The following is a 27,279-nucleotide window of genomic DNA, read 5'->3' on the forward strand; positions in this document are numbered from 1 at the left end:
TTAGAGGTTGGGTATGAACAAATGAAACCTACATAGCTATGGCGTTATTTGTTATGGACGAAGATTACTTTAAGTTGTTTTTAACTTTATTAATAAAGTTGGAGACATCTTGACTTTTAAAATCAAGAGTCACAATTTAAAATTTATCTTTAAATTTTGATCATTTATATTAATTTAATGGTCAAAATATTCAATAAAGTTGATGATAACATAAGGAACTGAATCCGTTTGTTATAAGTTTATGACACAATTTGTTAAAATCCTTTTGTCGTAAAACAAAATAGCAAAGAAGACTTGATGCATTTTAAAATTGATGCAAGTTAGATGTAGGCGACTATACAATTATTTCCATTTAAGATTTAAAGTATGTAAAAGAAATCCTTTGGTATAATTTTCATTGCTTTTTTTTATATCTAAACATTAATGTATCTTTTAATCATAGTCACTTTAACAATACCCCATAGATTGTAGAGAATATATACCTCTCAAAGCCATTCCCTAATTTATTATTTGGATTATCCTATTATTTGTTATCTATAATCTTAATCTTATCTTAATATATACTATAAGACAGTTAAGCTAATGATTAATTAACCAATCACATCGTTCGATTTCATCAAATTAACTTTTGATGATATCATCATTTAGATAAACTACAAATTAAAAATCAGAATAATCATTATCCAAATATATATTATATTAATATTTATATTAATTTACACTTTTCTTGTTTTCCATCAATAATTTACACTTTTTAGCGCTGAATACTTCATTTTTATTTATTTTTAGCCATCAACTTGAGAGAATTTTTTAAAATTCACAATCATTTAATTAATTAAAAAAATTTAACATGTGAAATATTTTCTACAAAAAATAATTTGAAAACATAATGACTTATTAACAAATATTAGAAGAGTCCTAATTGTTATCAAAAAATATAAAAACAATCCTAATTGATATCAAATTATCATAGAACAAGTGATTGAAAATAAACATATGCGTGTTATGAACGCGCATCATGATTAAATACATATACTTGAATGTCAAATACAGGATCACAAATATGTTTATATTTTAATTCTTAATTATTTTTCCTAATAATATCACATTATGAGTACATATGTTTCAAAATATTTTATAATTGAGAAATTATTATATATAACATGTGCCTTGTGGAATGACTACGACAAACTATTCCATCAATATGTCTAGGCTAATAATGACAGTGAGGAACCTATGATTATTGTACTACAACTTGCAAAATATAACACTTAAAACCGTGTTTTTTTTAATTTGTAAGCTTATATGAATTAAATGTATGAAGATCTAATATTGTTAATATTGTAAATTTCGTGTCCAATATTAAACACGGGTCTAAAATCTAGTACTTATTAAATTAAAATCCTCTTAAATTTTTGAAAAAAGCGGTTAATAATTTAATATATTCAAGTTACCTCTTTGTATTTCTAATCTCTATCAACTAAAATTGAATTGTGTATAATATTTTTAATTAAATTCATTTACAACATTTATCCATTAATTCTTAAATAATTACAACTAGGGGTGTTCATGGACCGGTTTGGTCCGGTTTTTGACTAAATCTCAAACCAAACCGACAATTACGGTTTTAACATCTATCAAACCAAACCAAGTATATTGTCTGACCAAACCAGACTAAACCATGTAAGCCGGTCCAGTTTGGACGGTTTGACGGTTTTTCAAGTTTATTTTTTCTTTCTTTTATTCTCATATAATTCTATATATAATTGTCAAGATTTGTATTAAGATCCATAACAAATACTTAAAATTAGAAGTGTACAAATTAAAAGAATTACTAGCGGGTCAAACTATTTGTTTTAATGTATTTGAACTTTGTGTTAAAACTTTATTCATATGTTAATAGCAGGTATAACACCCACAAATTGAAAAAGATTTTGTTTATATTAGAAATGTATAATTAATTATATATTTAAAATAAAAGTTTGTTTCTTTTTATAATGAAACTCTAAGGAATTTGGAGTATAAAAGTGTTTATTTTCGTAAAATGTTTAAACTTTATAACTTTTGATAAAATAATTTTCTTCTCGAGTTATGAAAGTATAAAGTACGGTCTGGTCCGGTTTTACGCGGTTTTTTTTTTGCTCAAACTGTAACCGGATCAATAACCCGGTTTTTTAAAACTTAGATCACCGGACCAGACTTTAACAATTCAATTCTACCAAACCACACCAAATAGCACGATTTGGTTCGTATTAAGCGGTTTGACGGTTCGATAAACACTCCTAATTACAACATTTTTTTTACATCAATAACGTACATTCCTCGTCATCATTTGACGTCGTTGTCACCACACCACCGCTACCATTCCATGAACTTGACAGAAAGAGAGAAGCAAATTACATGAGAAGACAATTTGGAAAATAAGTTGTAACTTGTAAGGTGTGTGTACATCCTTGTCTCCATTTGTCTAATTTGTCAAGATTCCTTCATAGCTAATACTCATTTATGATGTCAAACACAAACGTAAGTACAAAAAATAGCAACATCAATATTGCAAATATCGCACAAAATAAGACATACGTAACGTTTTCATTATCATTATCTATCTATATATACAGTGGTAAAACCATATAACAATCTATTTTTAGTGGATGACCAATTGACCAGAAATGGTTGATATATTGTTTATTAGCCAAAACAGTGAAACACCAAAATAAGGATTGACAATTTTTAAAGTTAAGTTAAAATCAACTTTATTGATAAAATTGGTATATTGATCATTGGACTAAATCAAAAACCAAGATTTAAAAATCATATTTGAATCTTGACCTTTAATTTTAATCCAAATGTCAAGATGTGATCAACTTTACCATCATCGACAATACTAGACCGTCGTAAATAAGAAAAACAAAGAGGTAAAATGAATATATTAAATAATATCGTCATCGACAATACTAGACCGTCGTGCCCACTACCGTCACCGTATTGCATGGATAGCATGTTCGTCCAAAATAACTAAATACTCGGGAAAAAAACTTTATTCGTTTGAGGTATAGACACTAATATTCAATGCTAAATTGCTAATAAGTCAAATGATAAAATATAAGTCATTTGGTACATCTAAAAGACTAAAACATAAATACATTATATACGGAGTATTAACAAGTTATAAATGATTATTAATAAAATTATATCAAAAGCAAACATCATCAAAATTCATCAATCATCACTACCACAATGAGTGATACATTGCCTTTTGCAATTTAAAAAAAATAATAATCTAAAAATTGGATATTACAAAAAAAAAATCCAATTAAAACCTAGTTAATAATTAATCAAGGGTAATCGAAAATAAATAAATAAAAAAAACTCTTAACGAATCAATCCTTGAAAAAATATTAACAAAAAAAAACCCCCTACAAATTAACACTAAAGTAATGAATTTGACCGGTGGTCAAACACTGGCATTCTGCAACAACGGAGTAAAGCTCCGGCAATCAAAAACGACGCCGGTTCGACAACCAGTCGCATCCAAATCGGAAAACATCGCCATGAAATCATCAAAATCAAAATCAGAAAACTGGCGCTCGTTTTTCTCCAAAACGTCTAACAAATTCGTGAAGAAAACGACGTCGCACGGCAGAACAAGGCCGCCGGAAGATTGAAAGCCAAATTCTTCCTCCGCTTTGTTGAGTAAGGATACGAAAACAGGAAGGTTAAGAAAACGTGTTGGAATGATGAAACGACGCCGTTCGGTTCCGACGTAGACGGCGAGTGATCCCGCGGTGGCGATGCGGCGGCGCCAGCGCTGGACGACTTGCTTCAGGCGGACGATTTGACTGATTTTGTTGCCGGTTTTCATCGTGTGTTTCAATGTAATAAACCGGTAAATACAGTTAGGGGAAAGTGGTGGGATTTTTTTAGTGTGGGAGAAAGGAGAGTTGTGATACAATAAGAAGTGCTTATATATATACATATCATTGCATGTATATCTGATTTAAATTTATAAGTTTTGGTTAATTAACGGTGATTTGGCAATATCTTAACTGATTCAATTTGATAAACATATACATCAGATACATTGAGTAACTATACATTTACTATAAAATTTTATACACGTTAATTAAATCTCTCAAAATTTCATTTAGCATCTCCTTTATTTTATTAGTAAATTGTAAATTATTATTTTTATCTCTCAAAATTTCATTTAGCATCTCCTTTATTTTATTAGTAAATTGTAAATTATTATTTTTATCTATCTATATCTATACTAATACTAGTATCTTATAAAGCATTTTTTTTTTAAATCTCAAAAGATGATTTTAACTACCTAAATTACTCCCTTATTTATTCACTAATTTAAATATCTCTACCTAATATACCTATGATATCCTTAAATTCCAACTACTCATTTTTTTTTCTCTCTCTCTTCAAATCTCAACCACTTATTTTTTTTCTCTATAAATCATTTTATTATTCTAATTAATTCAACATCGATATATTATAAAAATTGTGTGCGTGTTCTTAAAATTATGTTCTCTTTCATTAGAGATGTCATTCGATATACTTTCGACGATTTTTTAAATCCAAGGGTGGAACTCGTACGGCTAAGACATTTGACAATCATACTCTATGACATATCACCTCCAATGACCTATCACCCTACCATCTTACCGTCGTAACGCGCGGGTATTTTCTCTCGTACATTTTAAAGGAGGAACAACTTTTTTAAATTCTCAAAAGATGATTTGAAGTACCTAATATACACATCTTCTTTATTCACTAATTTAAACATGTTTACCCAATATACCTATAATACCCTTAATTCTCAACTACTCATTTTCTTCACTCTCCTCAAATCTCAATTTTCTCTTTCCTTCATAAGTTATTTTATTCCTCTAATTTATTCAAAATATTTTATCTCAAAAACAGTATATCGATAAATTATAAAATTATATGAGTGTTCTTAAAGTTTCAAGCTATATCATTAGAGATGTCATTCGATATATTTTCGACAAATTTTTAAATTTGTGGGCGAAGCCCGTACAACTAAAGCATTTGACTATCACACTCTATAACTTATCACATTCTATGACCATTCACTCTCACCATCTCACCGCTACAACTTACGGATACTTTCTCCGTAAATATTAAAAGACCATCCATTTATTTTATGATAAAAATTTAGTATTTTATACACATTAGGTCTAGTCAAAACTCTTATCATGTTCTCGACTGACAGATATAAACAGTTTATTACTTTTACGGCTTTACATCTTTTTGGCCGGAGGTTCTTATGGAAACAGTCTCTCTATCTTTGGGTAAATGTAAGACTGTTTACAGCTCACCTCCCCTATACCCCGCTCAGGAATTAGGTACAGTTGTTGTTGTTGTTAGGTCTAGTCAAAACTCATATCTCAATACCATAACTCTAAGTCTCTAACAACATATCGTAAAGATATTACACCATTTCATTCGTAGATTTAATTGCTACAAATAATCAAAAATTTTCTTTTAATGACGTTCTGACAAACCGTCCAAATTTACTATATTCGCAATTCGAAAATCAATTTACTATATTCGCAAATCAAAATTGCTTGAACATTTTACTCTTTTTCTTTAAATAGAAGAAAGTCATCCACATAATTTAGTCTTTTAGGAAAACAAATATAAAATAAATATGAAAATGAAAATGACTCACTATTTTTAGCTTTTCTAATTATTGTATCTAATAGTTAAGTTTATCAAAACCCAAATGAAATAAATTTAGTTTGTGATATCACATACTAATGTTTAAACGTAATATTTCATTTTACGATTGTGTCTTTTGTTACGCTCTTATCGTCATATATGTTTGTTCCATCAAGGAATAATCTTTGTTGTATCCATATGGTTTGGATGAATCGAGTTGTTTGTATCAAGATTCTTTTTCTTTGTGTGGCACCATTCTTTTTAATCATTGCATTCTTAGGATTTGGGCGGTTTCTAATGCTATCAATACATCTCAGTATTCATTAATTTTTCTTCAATATTCTTCATCTTTCCTTAGATAAAAATTTAGCCGGATAAGATTTTTGTGTATTGAAATCTTCCATTACTTCTTGAATTGGATTAGCTATGGACTATGGTCGATATTCAGTAAGGATTATTGAAGAAACATCCATATATTTGCGTTTGTAATGAAATAAACATCAAGCTTGTGAATTACTATGAATATTTTATACTGGACAAGAGTTGATCATGTTAATTATGGTTTAAAAGATCTTATAGAAAATTTGATTTTAGATATATATGTAGGAAAGAGTTATTTCTACATCCTTTATCTACGTGGATATTTGATTCGAAATAAAAAGCTTTTGAGACATTATACGATAAAAATTTCAAAATTCTATTTACAAAGTTGTTTTGATATATGAGAATTTGATATGAAAACTTCGAGCTAAACACCTTTACTTTTGAGATATTGTACGATAAAAATTTCATAATTCTATTTACAAAGTTGTTTTGATATATGAGAATTTGATATGAAAACTTCGAGCTAAACACTTATAGGGGTACTAAAGGCATATCATTTAAAAATATGAAACTTTGTAGTCTTTTTTATAACGATAAATATTGATATATATTCCAATGAAAATGCGAAAATATTGATTTGATCGTATGATTATATTTGTTTCCAATTAATCTTTGTTTATCTAAAGTTTATCTTTAATAATTTGGTTCGTTAAAAATATCTTTTAAATATTTGTACGAGTTAAATAATTTATTTGTTAGTATCTTGTCTATTTTGAACATTAATATATGTCTTTGTTATATCCGCGTACTGAGCAATTGGCTAAATTGTTGGTTTTTTTTTTTTTTTTCTGACGGCAAGTATTAAGAAAGGAAGGAGATATAGACTGTTAGGCTTTTAGCTAACTTCAACGTATATTGGATTGGTTGAAGATCAAGGTTAAGGATTATATTACGCTATGATGATAATGGTAAAAATATTAAGAAATAAAATTTGTATTATTGTTTAAGTTTGAAAATGACCCTCCATATTTTGGGTTTAATTAAAAGTGGAGCGTTATTACATTTATCATAAAAAAGTGTTTACTTTGTTAAATTTAGTAGGTTTATTGCGTAATGATTGTTCGGCTACTCTATAAACATGCATTATTTTACCCTTTATGCATGCGTCAGTCCGATCGAGTATCCCACTATTCACGACTCAAAACGATCCTAGACACAATTTAGTCTTTTGACCAGTCCACCACACAACACAATAATTTTGTTTTCATATATTAAAACAGAAGTTCATTAACCTACATGTTTACAGTTTCACCAAACACATCCTTAAAATAAATGTTTTTGCTTTTCAAATTTACCAAATGAATGTGTTTGATGAGTTTTTTTTTTTTTTTTTTAAATATGTAACAGCTACTGCCCTTTTCCATAGGTTTTAAATTTCATTATCATCTTTGATGGTGTATGGGGAGATTGAAATGTAAACAATTTAACTTCTATCTATAGTAGAAAGGTTGCTTCAAGGTTCCACTAAAAGTTGGAAAAAGACATTCAACCTTGTTGGGCATGGAGATTGACCTATTGACTTCTGTCTTAAGAGGCAGGAGCTCCAACCACTTGATTTAATGGATTCTTTTGAAGAATTCAACACTAATTGATCAAGTGACAAGGAGTTATATATGTCTCTTTTCAAGAGATATCAATTTCGAATCATGCCTAGGTAAATACGTAAGGCCTAAGGGGTGGCTAGGGAAATGGTTGGAACCATTCACGGGTAAAACCGTAAAAAACTAAAAATAAGTCGGTTAGATTGCTACATTTGAGTCAGACTAGACTCGTCATTCCCGATAACCCGAATAGACAACGTTCTCCACTTAAGGTTTGTTTTTATGATATTTTCCCCTTGAACTTTGTTGTTCCATATCGAATAAAGACGTTAAACTTTCAAGAAACATGTTTCGGACATAACTTATTTAAACCATGCTGATTCGTGTGGAGTGAATTAAATAAGGACTTACGAAGATGTTAAACTGGTGTCAAACTCTATAATTAAGGAGTAGCCCAATGGCCCAATCAACCGACTTCATGGGGGCATGGGCCTATATTCACTTTTTTTGGTTCACATAAGTACATAACTAAGTGAGCTGTGAGCAAGTGTTGGAAATATTTAGTACTCTTTTTGTGCTAGTTGAAATGTACAAATTTGATGTGTTTATTGTTTTATCTCTAAGTTTAACCGTCATCTTTGTGTGTGTGTAATATAGTATTCATACGTAAAGAAAAAAACATTAATGTTACATTTAAAACTCAATTAACCCATATATTTTATGGTTAAGTAATACATACAAATATATTAACGTTCTAAATTGCGAAACAAAATTTCAAAATTTAAACTAAAACATTTAAATTGGGATGAAAGTTGTAGCTTTCTAATCTATATTTTTAATTTATAAAGCATTTTGCCTCCCTTTTTTTTAAAAAACAAAATATGATATGAACTATCTAAATTACTCTTTTTATTTATTTACTAATTTAATATCTCTACCTAATATACATATAATATTTTAAAATCTCAACCACTTATTTTCATATCTCTTCTCAAATCTCAACAACTTATTTTTTTTTCTTCCATAGATCATTTTATCTTTATCTAATTCATTCAAGATCTTTTATCTCAAAAACCGTATACTGATAAATTATAAAAATTGTATGGGTGATCTTAAAATTTCATGCTCTTTTATTAGAGAGGTCATTCGATATATTTTCGACGAATTTTTAAATCTGAGGGCGGAGCCCATACGGCTAAAGCATTTGGCTATCACACTTTATAACTTATCACCTCCTATGACCTATTACCCCACCATTTCACCTCTAAGACACTATCTCTCGTAAGTGATCATTGACATTCACACAACAGTACAACACAATAAAAGACCATTCAATCACCGCAGCATAAAGTCAAAGCAAATCCCCCCATTTTGCAAACTCTATCAGGGTAGAAACATAGTAGAGTTGTGCTTAGCCGTTTACGAGAGCCCATATCTTTTTGCCACACAACGTCACAACCATTCGAAACTTTTGAAATAAAAATTAAGTCGGTTAAAAATAAAATTTTATATCCTAAAGAGATTGAGGGCTACAGTTGAAAACTTTGACATAATAAAGGTTCAAAATTGTAAATCTGTCAACATCTTTCCTACCTTCCGGATGGTTCCAGACACAACGTAACCAGTATCTATAAATTCTCCCTATCCCTATATATCTATTAATTACAAATATATAATTATCTGTTTTTGTATTGTACAATTAATCTCCATTGAGCTGTAATTTTGAGCTTAATTAGGTTTAATTCCTTCCAATCTTCAACCGAATACATATCTGCAATTTGTATTCAATTGTAGAAAGAAAGAATCAAAAGGAGGAGGTTTTTGGTGTTAGAAAGAAATATGAAGAGAAAAGACGTAAATGAAGTTCACAACGATGACGACGTCTTCGATTTCACTCTCTCTTCTCCAGCTCTCAAAATCCGCCGTCTGGTAAGTACATTTACATGTGTGTATAGATATAGGTTATTGAAATGAAAAGTAATAAGATATTTATATATTTGGTTGGTTAGGATGCTGAAATGGGCCCGATCATCGATCACGACGAGACGATGAATCCGTTGTTATCTGAACAATTAAATGGAACTAGTCCCATAGCAGTTGTTGAGCCGGTTCCAGAGAATCAAGAGAGGGCTATTGTGCTCTTCAATCCGAACAACGATCCGCGTTGGTTGCACTTGCCACGCCCTTTGTCTATGTCTCCCAATTCAGACTTCCTTTCGGGCTTCAAAAGTAAGTTGCTGCAAATCCATATATGCCTGCTTTCATTTGTTTTTTCTGGAGAGTTCTAGTACTTGTATGCTTATTGTTGTATTGACTACTATGCAGATCCTATTCTTTGGTCAAACGAGACGAGTTCATTAGTAGATTATGAAACACCGGGACAGGATGATGATTCCGGGCAGAGTGATGCCAGCTTAGCAGTTGTGCCTTGGGCGCCCCAACACCCTCCAAACCTACAAGTGAATGATCCCGGTATACAAATATCTGACATGATGGATACAGATGCCGCCATGGACGTCGAGAATGATTGCAACTTCCAACAGATCCCAAAAAACGAATGGAGTGCTACTAGTGTAAGCCAAGGTTTAAATCCATGGCAGCACCATTGTATGATTGAACAGCCTCACATCAACATGTCCACCCCAATAACTTGGTTCGGTAGAGATGCTTAGCTTAGTTTTTGGAGCTGTGTTTTTTTTTTTTTTTTTTCCTTTTATGTACTAGTTAGATTAGAAGAATGCAAGACTTTTTGGCTGATGTTAATGCAAAAAATGTTCATTAAGTCAAAATAGATATTGTTGTTCCGTTGAAATATTTGTGTACAGAAGCAGAAAGATGAAACTTCATTAACTATGTGCTCATATGTTCACAAACATCAGGATGATACATCCATAGGTTAGTATCTTGGTATCTAAAATCTCTCCATGGAGATGTTACAATAGCTAAAGCTTTAGCAATACTACCGGCTATATCTAAATTTGTCCTAGTACTCGAGCGTATAAGTAGAATAGTGTCGGCATATATTATCTCCATCTTCAAACAATATTAAAAGAAATGGACAAAATAATCGATTAATCACCAGATATATACTTCCTCTCTTCATAATATTTCTTCTCACTAGCTTCCTTCTTCGCGTTTCTTTTCTGCAATGTGATTATGCGAAGGAAAGTTAATCCCAAAATTTCTTGTTAATATGCTAGTTCAATGACTAGTGTCTGGATATAAACATACCTGGTATATTTCATGATTGGCTTTTATTCTTTGTGCAACTGAAGTGGTGGTGATGCTTTTAGGGCTTTCTAATGTCCTGAAAATGCCCATGCTTTTGGGAACCTTATAAGGATCTTCCATACCCTGCAGCAACGAATACACGAATTAGTGTTTAATACTGCTAGCGTTATGAGAATCATAACCATTTGAAAGCATCTCATTTTACGTTGAGGGAAGAATTGCTTTCCGAGACAGTTCCATGTACAACCAATGAGATGTTAAAAGTTGTAATCTGCATGAGTGATCAGAAGACATAATGATTTAATACCACTGAAGGTCATATCCAAGCGTAAGCAGAACCAGATAAACCAAATATAACTAACTTATAATGTAAATACCATGTCTTTTGAGATTTCCCAAGGAGCACCAATGATGACTTCATCGACATATCGACAAGCTAAAACACTGAGACTGCGTTCGTGCAGATGCATCAGTGGGAAATGAATTCCTCGTTGTTGGCTGCATGAAACGGAACAGGGAAGTTATTACGTCATACTAACCAGCCAGGAAGATAATGACAATGTGATTAATATGCTGGAGAGAAAAAAATACCTGACACTTTGGTCGGTGTATATTCCCACTAGTAGAAAGTCTCCAAGCTGTCGTGCCCTCTTCAGAATCTAGGAACACAAAAAATGTTTTGTTAGTAACCATCATTCATTATATAATCCTCAAGGCAAAGAATATAGCAAGGCTTTACTTCAACATGTCCAGCATGGAAAAGATCAAACCCTCCATCAATGTAAACAACACGGGCATTTGGTCCAGGCCCCTGAATGCACATTCAGAAAAAAGATGTTACTTTAGACATGGATCACACAAATCTTTTCGTGACAACAGATTAACCAAATCATGCCTATAAAAATCCTAATTATCAAAGATGTTTCCAAATTGTTCATATAACTAGAAGGTACAGTACACATATAACATATTAAAGAAATCAATGCATTAACACACCTTGCCATTTGAAAATTGCACGATTCTTCTTGATGTGGGTAAAAAGTTAGAAGCATGTTCCGATTTTGTATGGTTTTCCAGACTTCCATTCATTCTGTTGCAATCTCCATCTACTTCACTTACTTCTTTATCCTCCATAGACGCAAGGATTCTTCCTGAATTACACAAGATGTTAACAAGCAGTTAGTGATTTACCAACAGAAAGGATCATGACTATCTATTTTCCCTACCATGTTAACTTCTAGGATTTCTTGATTTTTACAAGTTAGTTATAGTACCTACAATGTCTGTACTTGAGACTCCTTCCGTGCGTTTAATCTGCTTATAGCGGCCAACTTTTTTTGCCAGAGCATAAGCATCACTTCCGTCAGGAAGTAGGCAGGGATCATCCCCATGTATGATATAGTCGATCTTATGCTCATTAAAGAGACTGTTCATGAAGTCTTCAGTAATAGCATACGGTGCATTAGCAATCACTTGATCGACCCACTTCAATCCGCTAACGAGTGATAACCTTAAAAGAATTCAACACGATATTAGCACGTCAATTATCCCATAGAACTGCCTGCTATTTGGTTAATAATTGGTTATTAAGGTGATAAGAGGTCCTGTTCTATTATGTATTTATGTTGCCTTAAACATTCTGCTGTTTAGAGGGTGTTTGAATCTGCACATTGGGATAGATTTTCTAATTAGTGTGACTTTCAAGCCACATTAATCAGTTTCAATGTTTAGGTAAGCAGATTCTAGTATAATTATCTAAATAACGACTTTTACACTAGGTATTAAGAAAATGGATATCTCACACCAATTACTTTTTCCTCTCTCTTTTTACCTAATTTAAAGACTCTTATCATATCAGCAAAATTTTCATTTTCAAAACAAAATTTTCCACAGTCATATTCTAGTTCTCGAATAACCTGAAATTGCAGAAACTCTATGAACTATCATCTCATTATTACAACTCTAAACAACAAAAGCAGATCCAAACATAATCATGAACAGCGTGTTTTATTACGATTACTTATACAACATTGTTTGTTAAATATCACAGAATACTTCTTAAATTGCACAACGAAACCCCCCTTATAAGTATGTAAATCCCCTGTTTTTTTGTCTAAGTCAAAGAACAGAGAAAAAAAATGCAATTTCCATAACACATGGTAGTCAAAGTAATCATGTAAGTATGCATAATCTATTTTCTAGAAGCCTTGTTGCAGGTAAAACATAGTACATGTATGTGTTTATGAGAGAGCATACCTTTCTTCCATAGATAGAACAGGAGGACCCTTGTTCCGTATAATTTCCTCATCGCTTACGATTCCAACCACCAACTCATCTCCTAAAGCCTTGGCTTGTCTCAAAGCATTCGCGTGCCCATAATGCATGAGATCAAAACAGCCATCCATGTAAACACGGATTCGTCTCTTGCTTTCTTTCTTCTTCTGAATATTACCCAAATAAGGTAACACGTATGGCATAGCAGGGAAACCAGAAATACCACTAAAATAACTTGTTGAAAAACCAAGCAATGCGGCCGTTAGCATAATGCCACCGAATAGATGTGGGTGGTAGTATACCCCGTTCCAAATCGAATAGCTGGTGTGGTAGTCCATGTTGGCACTACGCTTGGCTTCTCAAGGGCCTCTACAGCCCTTTTTAAATACTTTAAGAGAAGATAAACTCTGCAAACACATACAAAGAGCCCGTTTTCATATCAAAAGAAAGCAACTGCCTTTCAATAACAATATTAAAAACTCACCCCAGAAAGTTATGGTAAGTGTACAACTATTTTATACGGAGCAAAACCCATATCAAAAAACTCAAATATATACAACTTAGTACAAAATAGTAGCAATAGATAAAAGAGTGTGTTAGATAGAAGTAAAAATCATTTCCCATATTTAAAAGTTGAATAGAGTACATGATTATTATGAAGCACATGGGCCTGTATTAGCTGCCTAATGATGACAAGCTTTAAATAACTCATTATTGGCAATTTGGCATATGCATAATTGAGTAAAATATAGATATACATACATACATACATGGCCTAACTTATAGTAGTCAATTACCTAAATCCTTAATACACACACATACTCGAATTATCAGACGAATTCATTCTTATTCAGCTAAAAAAATCATTATGCAAAATAAGAAATAGAAAATACAAAAATTTAAAAAATTGAAGGAAGATAAGAAAACCTAATGATTGATTGAAACAAAAAAAAAAAGAAAGAAAGATGTTTAATTGCGATCTGGAATACTGAAATGCAAAATATTCCATAAGGAAGGTGTGATGTTAAAATTTGATTAATAAATAAATGGAATATGAAGACAAATTACCTTGTGTTGCCAATTGGTGTTTTACTAATTTCCCTGCCCTGTCTGTGTGTTTTGTTTTCTAAAAAAAAAAAAGTAAAATGAAAATAGGTGTCTGTTATTATATAATAGTGAGGAAAATGAAGTAGAAGAAAGATATATAAATTATGTAAAAGAGGGAGGGAGGAAGAAAATGATGATGGGTGAATTAGCAGAGGGAGTATTGTATGTATGTATAGTGTGTTGGTTGGTTCGTTCACATGGGGTACCGAGCGACACCATACACCACGAGGTCTGCCTTGCTGGCCATTTGAGAAATTGCCAGATTTTTTTTGTTATATGAATGAATGAAGTTGAGATTTTTTTAAAATAAATTTTCTTTTTCTATATAAATAAAAAAAGAGATACTTTAATTACAGTAATTTTTTTTTCTTTTAGAGACAATACATAATTCGTCAGTAATTGGTTTCTTAGAGTTAACAATCTTAATTAACCTATTATTATTATTTTTTAAAGATTTACTTGTAGTAATTATTCGACATTAGAGACATATCATCATATAAAAGTAAAACCTCGCACGCACTTTAAAGTACAAAATGTCGATCATTAGCTGTTACATGTGATTTAAAGGTAAAACCTTAGTACACGTCATTTCAAAAAGTTGAACCTGTAACCTTGGGTAAAACGGAGATGTTATAAGAAAAAAAAAATTCATTTACCTCATGAAATTATTAAAGGGATATTTTGGATCTTTTAGATGTGGGGGTTAACATTTAGCTGGAGATATTTATGCTTTCTCAGTTTTTAATTTTTTTTTTTTTTTTTATCTTTAAAGGTGATATTTCATTAATATTCACAAATTTACAATGAATCATAAAAAAATAAAAAAAAAATCGACTCATCCAAATACACATAACCAAAATCTATCCAACTATGCTGACTCAATATGGCAATACAATTTAATACAATTTACTAGTGAAATTTCAGATTAATGCTAAAAGGAGACCAAAAAGTGTCATCTTTTACCGCTCTCTATTCTCCTTCACAATTATTAAACCAAAAATTTCTTGACAAGTACTTCAATCAATTTGTTCAGTAGCAGCTACTAAACCATGATTCCTCCATCCTAGTCTCCATCGTTCAACCACAAATTCACAGTTTTGTATTCCTTATTCTTAGAGATAGAATCTTCCTTCCTTTGATATTCTGCATACAAGATCTTCCTTCCTTTCTATTTTCAATTCTCAGTTTTTAAATTTTAAGTTTCTTGTTATACGTAATTACGTATTATCTTAGGTTACGTGTTAAGATTAAAAAATTAAAAATACATAAAATCCATACCAATCTAGTAAATAAAAAAAGATATGTTTTGGTTTTTTCATTTATTATTAGAAAATTACTATTTTTTTTTTGAAATGCGATGTGTTTCTTTTAGTCGGCCATGTCCTAATTTAAGGTTTCCCAAACTTTATTCTCGTTAACAGGTGTGTGTTAGAATGGAAATTTACGCGTTCAGCTCACATATATGATTCACCTTATTAATTTTGATACACAATTACACAAACCAAACATATATGATAAAGATAATATATAATATGATTTTTATATTCACTTTTGTCGCCCATGCTAATTTCGTTTAATTACACTACTTCACTATTAATTCAACTGCCTTGATAACGATATAAAAGGACAAAAAATTAAAAAAATAATAATATCATGAGTTGAATGTTCAGTCGATATCAATCTTTCTCAACCACTAATTAACCCTTCATGATTTCATATATCCTTAACCTAGATAGTTATGATCCTGTCGACACAATCTAGTCACAATCAAGATCGATGATTCGGTAATCAAACATTTTGATGTTGTCACAAGACGTATTAAGTTATATAAGGCAGCGAGAATATTGAAATACAACCACAAAAAAACAATTTCGTGATTTGTTATGTTAATTAATTTTACTTATTTATATGATATGATTTGTTATGTTAATTCAATTTAATGATTTGGATTATTTTAAAGATATGGATTAGGCCTTGTTTCTTTTGTATTTAATAAACTTAATAGTTAAAAACTTAAATTTCATGTTTTTTTTTTTTGACTTAATACACAAAAATAACCGTCAACTATCTACATTTTACTTAACACATACATAAGTTATTTATACATTCAGGTACTTAATATACTCAGCATTTAATAACTAAAAAGAGAAATGGGCTCTTAGTGTACTATCCGATTAAAATATAAATCTTAACAACAAATAATGTAACTATTTGCCAACCTTCATTGCTTTTCCTCTTATGGAACATATATAATCTTGATCTTTTAAATGCTAAGAATTTGGTTTCATTAGCTTAGGGTGTTTAGCTTTTTAAAAAGTGATCATGCATACCGTTTATTAGCTGTTTAGCTTATATATATATATATTTTTATCATAATCTATTATAAGAAAAAGTGTTTGATTTATTTTTTTACCATTTTAACTTATGAGTGTTATAAGTTAAAAAAAAATACATATTCTAAATATTTCTATTTCTATATATTTATGAAAAATAAATTTACATTTACCTTCAACAGATAGCAACGTGTTATATCCTGAATATATTAATGTATTAATTAATCTATAGGCTACGTCGTACACGTTACGCATTTTAACTTTGTAGGAAACAGCATGACCCGTAAGCAAATATAAATAATAAATACAAATTGGCATGAATTGCGATATGACCAAGTCTGTTAGTTTTTATCTTAACAACGAAGTAAATCACAATGTACTCCCAATTAACTGATTAAGTAAATCCAAATTGTGTTCTTACATACTAGCATGGTACCCGCGCCGTTGCATCGGATATCATTGACAATGCGTTTGATGTCGTGATTACCAAAAATAGGGAACAATCAATTAAGCTAGATACCGCTAACGTAGTTTCAATAGCAGCCAATAATTAAAAAAAAAAAAAATACATGTGTTAACATTATAAATGGACATTCAGTTGAAATGAGAATTTGAAAATAGTTTAGACAAAAATGCATTTGAATTGAAATAGAGGATGGACAATTTCATATATTCGTATGATTACATTTCAACATTTTAAGAGAGAGTAAGTTTGAATTTTAATACTTAATTTTAATTAAAGGGTGAAGATGATCCAACTTTATGTTGATTCAAACTTTAAAAGATTCTTATTTTGTATATTGGTATGTACTTTGGTAGTAGGTACTCAACTACCTTACGTACAAATATGGGCTGAGATGATTACCGATAAAGTGATAAGTTCTAAACATCTCATTGGGCTAGTTCAATTTCTGTTGACATATAAGCCCGTTGGCTCTCGATAGTCCAATATAATACTGGATACTTCTCCTTCAAGCCCAAAGTTAGAATGACCGATAAAACTTACTAACTTAGAACTCTTAATTTCAAAACATACGATAATTGGGGAATACCTCATCAAAAGGGGTCTTATTTAAAGAATTTATTCGGTGTCTAGGATTTTATTTTTCATTTTCGATTGAACGTCAGCATACCAATTTTGGTTTATTAACAAAACTTTATTTTCAAAAAAATGTTGAGAAAGTATGTAGTTGTGTACGATGGTCGCCGCTTAGAAGAACTACACATTGAACAACTTCAACCTGGTGGTCTAGTGAAGGTACTTTTTTGCTTTAGAAAAAAAATCTCAGATTAACTATTTTTTTCTTTTAAAAAGAAAAAATTCGAAAAATATCCTAATTGACGGAATAAGGTTTTCTGTATCTGTAATTTTTTAATATTTATGCAAACAGAAGGGGTCTCTTTCTCCTTCAGCCCTGACTTTCTCACATGCATAATTATTATTCATTGTATTGTATTTGTGCTAGAGTACATAAATATAAGTATATAACACATTATTGGTTTTTTCTTTTTTCTTCTTTTTATCACTATACTATACTATACATATATACAATAATAGATGCCACTGATGCTGTGATGCATACTAATATGTTAAATTAGTTGATTTATATTATTGTATTGTATTATATTCATTTCTGTGGTGTGCTTATATGTGAACAGGATTGTCAAACATTATTGCGTTTATCATCTCATTTTATGTTCATATACGACTTCAATTCGTATATATATATATATATAGTATAATATTGAATAATTATTGAATTCCTGATTATTTTAATACAATAGATTAATTAATTGAGTAATGATCAATCCTCTTAATTTGTTAGCTTAAAAATTCTCTTAATTAATAAGATTGTGAAATGTGAAAAATCAGAGGTTGAAATTAGAAAAAAGAATTAAAGGTATCCACAGCTTACCATCTAAAGCTATTAGAAGGATTTTTAGGCTAATTTGTTAGGAGGATAAATCATTTTCATAATTAATAATCAACTTAACATCAGTCACAATAGCATCGGATGGCTATATATTAAATGGACAGGATCAAAAATGTTAATGAACGACCTAGACTAGACTATGAGTTATAATATATGAAGAAATAATTTTGGTGATCTCACCAAAAAAGAGATACTTACAAGCCAATCATCCACATACAAAATACTCGTACCACCAAAGCTAGTTAAATATTTTAATATATATAGTTGATTCATAAAAATGTGCTAAGGTTCATATGAGTATCTGGGAACTTGTGTTGGACTCATGTTCTGTATGTCTCAGACTTCTTAGTTCCAAACAATACCAAAAGCCTTCAAAAGTACTGTAGCATCTATCTATTATTTGAATATAAAACTAACATTAAGACAGACAGATAGATAATTGTTTTCATTTGCATACTCAGATTAATAGCTGACTTTGGCTAATTCATAAAGGGAAACTTTAGATTCTTGTTCTGATAATTTCAATACCTGATTTTGATAATAAAAAAGGTTATCATATATACATATGAGAAACTATACTTTTAGCAATACTGCCATAGCAATTTAAAAAGGGCAATCAATCTTCAGTTACAGGCTGACATACATACATATATATATATATATATATATATATATATATAGATGCTTAGAAAAACATGTTTAGACAACTTATAAACATGTGTGTTTTGCTACAACACATGGGGTATAGAATTGTATGTACAAAAATCAGGACACGAGTTCGCATTTCTTATTTTATTGTCGCTGCCATGTCCAATTTCCAATGCTTAATCTCGTTATACATTGACATGATTGCGTTGTATGATCTCATATATCGCTTCGTGGATATAATCCTGGCGTGTCTTGTTTTCATATATATTCTCTTGTTTTTGATTGGTTTCCGTATGTTACTAATCTTGAACTTACATAAAGTGTGCTGGTCTAGTAAGAATTAGTGGACTTTTTAAGTACGTGTTTATGGCTTAAAAGTTGTGTTCAAAATAAGCAGCACTCGATCACCTGGCTTAAAGCTACAAGCGTTAAAAGCACCTAATAGGCAAACACTTGAAACTGCATTTTGGCTTGCTAATTAATAACGCAATAAGCTATGCGCTAAAACACCCAATATTAGTCTTGTTCAACTATCAAGGTCAAAGTTAAAGGAGAGGGGGCTAATCTGTATTGACCCATTTTACAGTTATTATAGACTGAATTCTGTTGAAAGTGTCACAAGCCATGCCTCTGTCACCCTCAATTCATTATGGAATATTAAACATTAAAAAAAGGACTCTTCAATAGAATACACAGCAAGAAAATGAAGTGATAGAGAGGATAGTATGGAGCAATTCCGTCTTGATCAGCTGGCCCGTTTAATGTGTCTTTAGAATAGGTCAGATTCTATGTTTTGAATTTCCATACCCGGCAATAATATTCATAGTGGTCTATTTTAAACACGACATATACACATTCATTCGTACTTGTCATATGTATACCAGAATGTAATTTAAGACACAATCATACATGTATATATATACACGCCCGTGTGCACACATACACACATTTATATGTGATTAAGGTGTCACAGAGCATAGGGGTAAGGTGTCTTAATGTCATAATAAGAGGTTTAAGTTCCAACCCCTCTAGGTAAACATCCTGGGGTAGCTAGGGAAAGTCCCTGATTAGTTTGCATACATCTATGTTAAATACTTGCTAGCTCTTCCTGAATAACCTGAACAGAGAATCTATCATTAATTTTTTTTAATTTTGAAAATGAAAATGAGCTCAGCTTCACTTTATTTGTGGTTATGCAAGCCAATATTTACATCATGACTGATACTGTTGTGCTTGTTGCTTCGACTTTATATGACGTGTAATTTATTTTAGATACTACTTTAGGCGTCTACTTTATTAATTCTTTCCTTTATTAGAATGCAACACATCCTATTGCATGAGATCTTGTGTATCTTGGTGATGACATTAGAGTCTACTGTGTTAAAACTGATCATTGCTATAAACGGCAGGTGAGATGAGGAAGAAGATCTTCTTACATAACTCACATTAATAAACATATGATATAAATAGATAGATTGCGTTTATTGTTACAATTCTTTGACAAAACGTATTATTTGATGATGTTGTTATACGGAGTATTTTCTTGGTTATATATATGGCACTAGTTTGGAAAGGGATAGGGTACAAGTATATCTTGAACAATAATAAAAGGGTAAAGGGATAGGATTTAACTTTTGTTGCACCATATTTATTTAGTAAGTGGCATAGGATATGTCATGTGACTTTGTTAATACTATTAACGATGCAAAAAAAATAAAACAAAAAAATAGTGGTAGTACATGTAAATACAATTTGAAATGAAGGTCACTTTTTTGTTACATGAAAGACAAAAAAAGGTGAGAGCCTAGTGGGATGCCTGTTGCCAAAATAAGATAATTATAGTTGAAACTAGGCGCAGCCTTTGTAAACCATTCCCCATTCAGTCTGTTCGATCATATTCGTTTTAGATTAATTAACGAACTAAAGGTAACAATATCTTCCCAGTTGTTCATGAATGATAATTTGGTTGGATCTGTTTCCCTTCAAAATTCAAATATATGAGAGCTAGCATAAAGTTTAATTTAAATTCATACAACCCCTCTTTTTACATAGTGTTACAAATACCGTTTTTTAAAATAAATAAAAAAAAATGCTAAATGAATTTTTTAAAGTTTCATTTAACATGTATAAAAAAATGTATATTTTCTTATACAAATCACCCATGAATTTTACGATAAATGTAAAACTATTTAATGTATCTTAAAAAAAAAGACATTTGAACTTTGTTTAGCGAAAACTAGAAACCCTATAGATAAATACAAAATGTGAAAATGTGTTTATTGGTCAATCCAATCCAACCCGACCCTTAGCTCTTCCTCATACAATTATACAAAGATGGTCATGTTCAACCCAAACATGAATTGGCCCGTTACTTAACGTGCCCATATTCCACCTAGCTCTGTTCCTAAATTTTGCCTTGCATTGTGCCAATGGCACATGTGACATATCAGCACAATGAGTAACCTTACTAGCTAGTTGCTCCAATAGTCAAATATTTCATCTAATATATATATATATATATTTTTAAAAAAAGGAAAAGCAAAAAAACAACTATATAGCTGACCGGCCAACTATTTATAACATTCATGAGACCTGCTGATCTCTGTCTCCTTTTCTTTATATTACTATTGCTTACACGAAGGAAACTCAACGTGATAGAGTGATGAAAGGCAGATCATCTTCAAAGCATGTAAAGATTAACAAAGTTTGTAAATCAATGGAAAAACGCAAAGTTGATAAGGTTATAAAAGAGGAGCCTCATCTCTCTGGCGCGTACATACGTAGCCTAGTCAAACATTTATCCTCTACAAGAACCAAAGATTCCTTAAATGGAGATGAGAAAGTGTTGGAAAATCTGAATACAAATGGGCAATGTTTTAGTGATCCTGACAATATTATGCAGCAACAAGAATCATCACCGCCGCCACCGCCTATCAAGAAACAAGTTAGAAGGAGACAACACACAAGTAAGCCTTATCAAGAAAGGCTTCTAAATATGGCTGAGGCTAGAAAGGAAATTGTGACTGCCCTTAAGTTTCATAGGGCTTCAATGAAACAACAAGAAGCAGCCGCTATTAATCATGATGACCTTGAATCAAAGCAATCGCTAGGATATTCGGGTTCAAATATAAGTACTACTCTTGAAGCTTATCCTTCCACCACCAAGTTACCCAATTATCATTTAGACCATCATCCAAGTTTGTCTTGTCCACCTTCATTTCCTTGTTATTGGCCTATATCCACAATTAGTCCTCCCCCTCTCCCACCACCTTATCATGATAATCTGAATATAGTACTTCCTAATGCACCCTTGGGCTTGAATCTAAATATTCAAGATTTTCATAACTTAGAAACCAATCTTTATCACAACCCATTGTCAAATTATTCCACTTCATCCTCCTTATCATTAACATCTTCATGTTCTTCCTCATCCTCGTGTGCTTCCTCTTCGGCCGTCACGGCCACCTTGTCAGAGGAGGTGGTGACCCCTTCCACTACCACCTCCTCTGGTGGGGCTAACACGGACGGAGGAGGTTTACATTATGCTATGGATGATGAAGAGATGGAGGAGATTAGATCTTTAGGAGAGCAACACCAAATGGAGTGGAATGATACCGTAAACTTGGTGATGTCAGCTCAGTGGCTCGAGTTTTTGAAGACCATTGATATCGGTCAAGAGGCCGGGAATGATTCCCATCAATATGACTATGATGACTTTAGTCCTTTTGATCAAATTATGGAATTCCCACCTTGGTAAGATTCTATTCATTACTATTACATGCATTTTCCTTTCATAAAATGTTACATGTATAATTACTTAGGAAGTTGGAAATGTTTTATGTTCCTAGGATTTTTCTCCGTACAAACATTCTAAAAGTACTTATTTAATTAGTAAAATATTATTGTAAACCTTGTTTAGCCATATTGTTAAAGAGAAATGATATTATAGTACCATTTTTTTCAATTAATTTATCATTAAGTACAGTATAAGTAGCAGACTATATAAGTCAGTAATGCACTGTTTGTGGTATAAAAATATTAAAACAAATGGTACAATTACCTGATTATCACTCACTCCCCTGTTGTTAAATGTGGTATTAAGTTGTCTATCTTAACTATTCATAAGGGGCTGCAGTAGTGCTTCCTTCTGAATAGTTTGCAGTGTGAGACTTTAACACAATGGCAGTGAGCTAGACCACAAATAATAAGGTCCCCACCACAATGTCTGCCTCTCTGAACCCTGTGTCTATAAATTTCATTTTCAAGTTATATATGTGACAGCTTCCATGACCTCATTTAATTAGTTTTTGCACTTGCTCCGTAAATTGTCTGGCGATCTTCTTGTTTGCTTATGCCAAATGCGAAAAGTTACCTTACCCCCGGCCCCAAACCCCACTATTACATTTTTCTTCTAATTACATATATTCCATACGATAGGTTTGTATGGCAAAAAAAAAGGGGAATTGTTTGAAAATCCAATTAGTTATACGAATTAAGACTGGATACCGTACGTGATAAATACTAATTTATAACCACGATAACGCGGCGTGTATACTACTTGTTTTAATTTCGTCCATTGAACTTTAAAAATGCAAGAAAAGGTGACAACTATATAATTTCATGCAATGTTACAATTGGTCATTTTCATGCACAATTCTGTTTTCACTATATATAATGCTCTATCTTTGTTTTTCAATGTATAATACAGTAGTAATAGGTCGATCTGTCAGAGGCGGCTCAACCAAATAGGGGGCCTGAAACGAATTTTTATTACGGGGCCTTGTATATTAATAAAATTGTTAAAAAGAAGAGTAATGTAGGAAACCTTAGCCCCGATACCACAATTGAATTATATAATTGATTTTATGATTCCGGTAACATGTTTTCAACTTACTACAATTGATTTATTCACACAATATATACATGTAGTGAATATGGTCACATATCATGTAGCACATAAACTTTTATATTTCTTATTTTCCTAAACTATTTAAATTCTTGTTTGTGCCGGATTCGATGTATAATTATTAAAATATGAGGCCTTTAAAATTTTAGGGCCTAAAGCCCTTGCTTCATTTGCTTTACCCTTGAACCACTATTGCGATCTGTTCACAGTAATGTCATATAATCACAAGTATACATAGTACTTATCATGATCAATTGATCAATGAGAGTTGAACCCACAACGCGCTAGTCATAACCGGTAAGGTTATCTCTATTACCGCTAAGCCAAAGGCCATATATGCGGTTGCGCACAAACGTATTGTATATCGTTGGTTAATTAAACCCATATATATCCTACGTACATTGAAATAAGCAAATTAAAGAATAACCTCTAACATGCATGTATCATAGGATTATAAATTGGAATTCCATCTTATATTATTAGGCTTGATGATGGGTTGGGTTGCAAATTAACGGTCCGTACAAGTGGTTTCAAATGTATGACCGTAACCTGGTGTTAATATCACACGGAGTTCTAAGTTCTGGCCAATGGTCCCCTGGTGATCGTCAAGTCTCTAATTAAAATCCTCGAGAAAGTTTTTGATCTCAGGGGAACGTAACGGTGCTTTTCATTATTGAAAGGGAGGGCCATTGCGGAAATTAACCGATATATCCCACATTACCATATCGTTTAGAGTGCTGCAAACGGTCCTGACATATATATGATTAGAAAACTCGAGCTATGAATGAGCCCGCTTCAAATAATGCAAACATTATTGTTTATTAATATATTTGACTGTACCTTTTGTGAGGAACAATATTATTGGTACTGTTATTTACCTATAATAATATAACTAGATGAATATTTGAATTATCTATTTTGTATATATATGTTGGGGTGTAAATATCTTAGTTTGATGTGTTTATGTAGGCAGCATGGACATTGATGAAATGGAAGGAATGGATGGGGGATGGATAGCCTTAAACAGGGGCGTTTTTTTTTTTTGTTTTTAATTTTTGAGAGTTATCAATGTCAATGTGGTTATATTTTTTTAACATTTTTGAGCTGCTTGTTCCACTTGATCTACCCTGTCCCCCTCTCTTCTGTGTAAGGCTACAGGGATATATATATATATATATGCCTGGATAAAAAAAAGGATGAATAATATAGATGCAAATTTTTGTCTTGAAAAACCAGATTTACCAACCATTCATAAAAACCACATACCAAATCTGACTTGAATATGAGCATAACATTTTTTTTTAGAAAGACAGGGTTTGCTTTTAAGGTGCATAAATTGTTTGTACATTTACCATAAAAATCACGAGACGAGCTTATAGATAAAAAATAAAGAAAGTATAGTGTCCTTAAATAAATGAAAAGTGGATTTAAGGCAATTATATAGTTTACCATAAAATGCATTTTGTAAGTATATAATTCATGTAAGGGCGAAGAGACCCCAAAAATAATCGCGCGCATCGAACGAATTAACACACACAAAAAAAACCCAACAACTAATCGCACGAATCGAACAACAATCCATCCAAACAATGAACATAAAAACCCCCAACAATAATAATCGTAGTAGTAGTGTTATGATGAGCAAATCCAAGGCGGAAAAGTATGTTGCCATTACGATCAAAGATGACGCCACAAAATCAGATTCCTCTGTTACTCCCATTCGACATTCGTAAGTTATTTTTTCCCCCCTTCAATATATATTCTCTTTATCTAGTTTCTTTTTATTCCATTTGCCCTCTATTGGGCATCCTTTGTGGCCCGCATCTGGCAAAATCGGAATATAAGACTAACGTCTGGGGTGGGTCAATGGTATTATAAAACTAAGCGGTTGTTTTAGGCCCCAAAAATCGAGGGCCTTAATATTATGTACACTAGAGTTCATGTTTGGACTTTGGGATGGTAACCATTATATAATTTGCAGTAATACCGTTATTGGTTTTTGCATAAACACTATATTTTTGTATTACTAGTAGTTTTATAACATAAGTCAAACTTTCATTTTTTATTTTTTTTTTGTTTATTTAATTTATATGTTAATAAATTAGGCCCAAAATTGGTTCTCGTTTAAGGTCATAGAGTACGTACGTGATCCAACAAGAAAAATTTTAACAACTATATCAGCGATATATGATCGAGAAGCTACTATATTCAATTTAAAGATGTGTATATTTCTTTTAAAAAGTAATTTCAAGATTTGGTAATAAACAACTGCATATTTCTTTCTCGTTTATATATATTTTAATTTGAGCGCGGTGTATTGAGTTGTCGAGCTGAGCCTACTTGTGAGCTATCGAGTACGAGTAATATGACCATAACAGTTTTTTTTCTTACAAAGACAATACAAATATTCACACAAATAAATGTGAACACCTCCACAACCCGAGTAACAAAACTTACAAAAATTATGACTATACTAAATAAAAAACTAAGGAGACTGAAAAACAAACAAACATCAAACACCAAAATAATTTACTCACTAAAAACACAAGTTGAATTTTTTTTTTTTTTTTATATATTTTTTTACCATAAATCCCCATTCATGTGCGTGGCATGAATTGTACTAGAATAGGCTACCTTATGGAAATTTTTCGTATTTACAAATATTCTTATCAATCACAAAATAAATCTAGATTAATCATCTAAACATATTAAGTGTTTAGTTGGGTAATATTTTGTATCAAAGTATAATATGCTTAATAATATTTTGTATCAATGCTATAACTTGAAGTGGGTCAATGTTACACTTTGAATGTTCAATGCATTTTAGATCAGATGTTTTTGGGTTTTAACATTTGACCAATTAAAATTGGGTAGTGATATATATACTACAGATTAAATGGTCAAGAATTCAAACCCCAACTATTCACCCAGCTTGATGGGCTATGCTGTCATTCTGATTGATTCTAGAATCTAGACTACATTTTTGTGCCCATTTATTTAGCCCATTAGCCAAGGTCCAGTCCTATTTAATGTCTGATTTGATTTGGACCATTCCTATCTTCTTTTTTTTTTTTAAGATAGATTTCGCTTTAAATTTCGTGTCGTGATTTGACAGCGAAAGGTCTAGCATATGTTATCTTAACGGGGTAAACCCTGTCTCCTCAGACTTAAATCTGGTTATATCCAAGTCAAACACTCATAGAAGGGCTACATATATCTCAAAGTTGATG

General features: G+C 31.5%; 4 protein-coding genes across 5 annotated transcripts; 2 read left to right on the forward strand and 2 right to left on the reverse strand.

Moving 5' to 3' along the window:
• Positions 1 to 3,454: 3,454 nt before the first annotated feature.
• LOC122597635 (auxin-responsive protein SAUR21-like) lies at positions 3,455 to 3,862 on the reverse strand. Its single transcript, XM_043770208.1, has one exon. It carries the CDS (start codon positions 3,860 to 3,862, stop codon positions 3,455 to 3,457), a length of 408 nt encoding a protein of 135 aa, XP_043626143.1.
• Positions 3,863 to 9,223: 5,361 nt separating this feature from the next.
• Positions 9,224 to 10,428, forward strand: LOC122596562. 2 transcript variants are annotated; one of them, XM_043769169.1, is made up of 4 exons: positions 9,224 to 9,240; positions 9,411 to 9,545; positions 9,626 to 9,845; positions 9,942 to 10,428. In XM_043769169.1, exons 2-4 carry the CDS (start codon positions 9,456 to 9,458, stop codon positions 10,286 to 10,288), a joined length of 657 nt encoding a protein of 218 aa, XP_043625104.1. In that variant the 5' UTR covers positions 9,224 to 9,240; positions 9,411 to 9,455; the 3' UTR covers positions 10,289 to 10,428. The 2 variants fall into 2 exon arrangements, with proteins under 2 accessions (XP_043625104.1, XP_043625103.1); XM_043769168.1 differs by lacking the exon at positions 9,224 to 9,240 and having other exon boundaries at positions 9,275 to 9,545.
• Positions 10,429 to 10,430: 2 nt separating this feature from the next.
• On the reverse strand, positions 10,431 to 14,489 carry LOC122596560 (ethanolamine-phosphate cytidylyltransferase-like). Its single transcript, XM_043769167.1, has 10 exons — positions 14,190 to 14,489; positions 13,104 to 13,528; positions 12,122 to 12,357; positions 11,844 to 11,998; positions 11,587 to 11,658; positions 11,439 to 11,506; positions 11,225 to 11,345; positions 11,053 to 11,118; positions 10,848 to 10,970; positions 10,431 to 10,759 (listed from the first exon to the last, which is right to left on the reverse strand). Exons 2-10 carry the CDS (start codon positions 13,457 to 13,459, stop codon positions 10,688 to 10,690), a joined length of 1,269 nt encoding a protein of 422 aa, XP_043625102.1. The 5' UTR covers positions 13,460 to 13,528; positions 14,190 to 14,489; the 3' UTR covers positions 10,431 to 10,687.
• Positions 14,490 to 21,801: 7,312 nt separating this feature from the next.
• On the forward strand, positions 21,802 to 25,240 carry LOC122598666. Its single transcript, XM_043771251.1, has 2 exons — positions 21,802 to 22,896; positions 25,019 to 25,240. Exons 1-2 carry the CDS (start codon positions 21,806 to 21,808, stop codon positions 25,032 to 25,034), a joined length of 1,107 nt encoding a protein of 368 aa, XP_043627186.1. The 5' UTR covers positions 21,802 to 21,805; the 3' UTR covers positions 25,035 to 25,240.
• Positions 25,241 to 27,279: the final 2,039 nt, after the last annotated feature.

The sequence above is a fragment of the Erigeron canadensis genome, chromosome 4, assembly GCF_010389155.1.
Source record: "Erigeron canadensis isolate Cc75 chromosome 4, C_canadensis_v1, whole genome shotgun sequence".
Classification (NCBI taxonomy): domain Eukaryota; kingdom Viridiplantae; phylum Streptophyta; class Magnoliopsida; order Asterales; family Asteraceae; genus Erigeron; species Erigeron canadensis.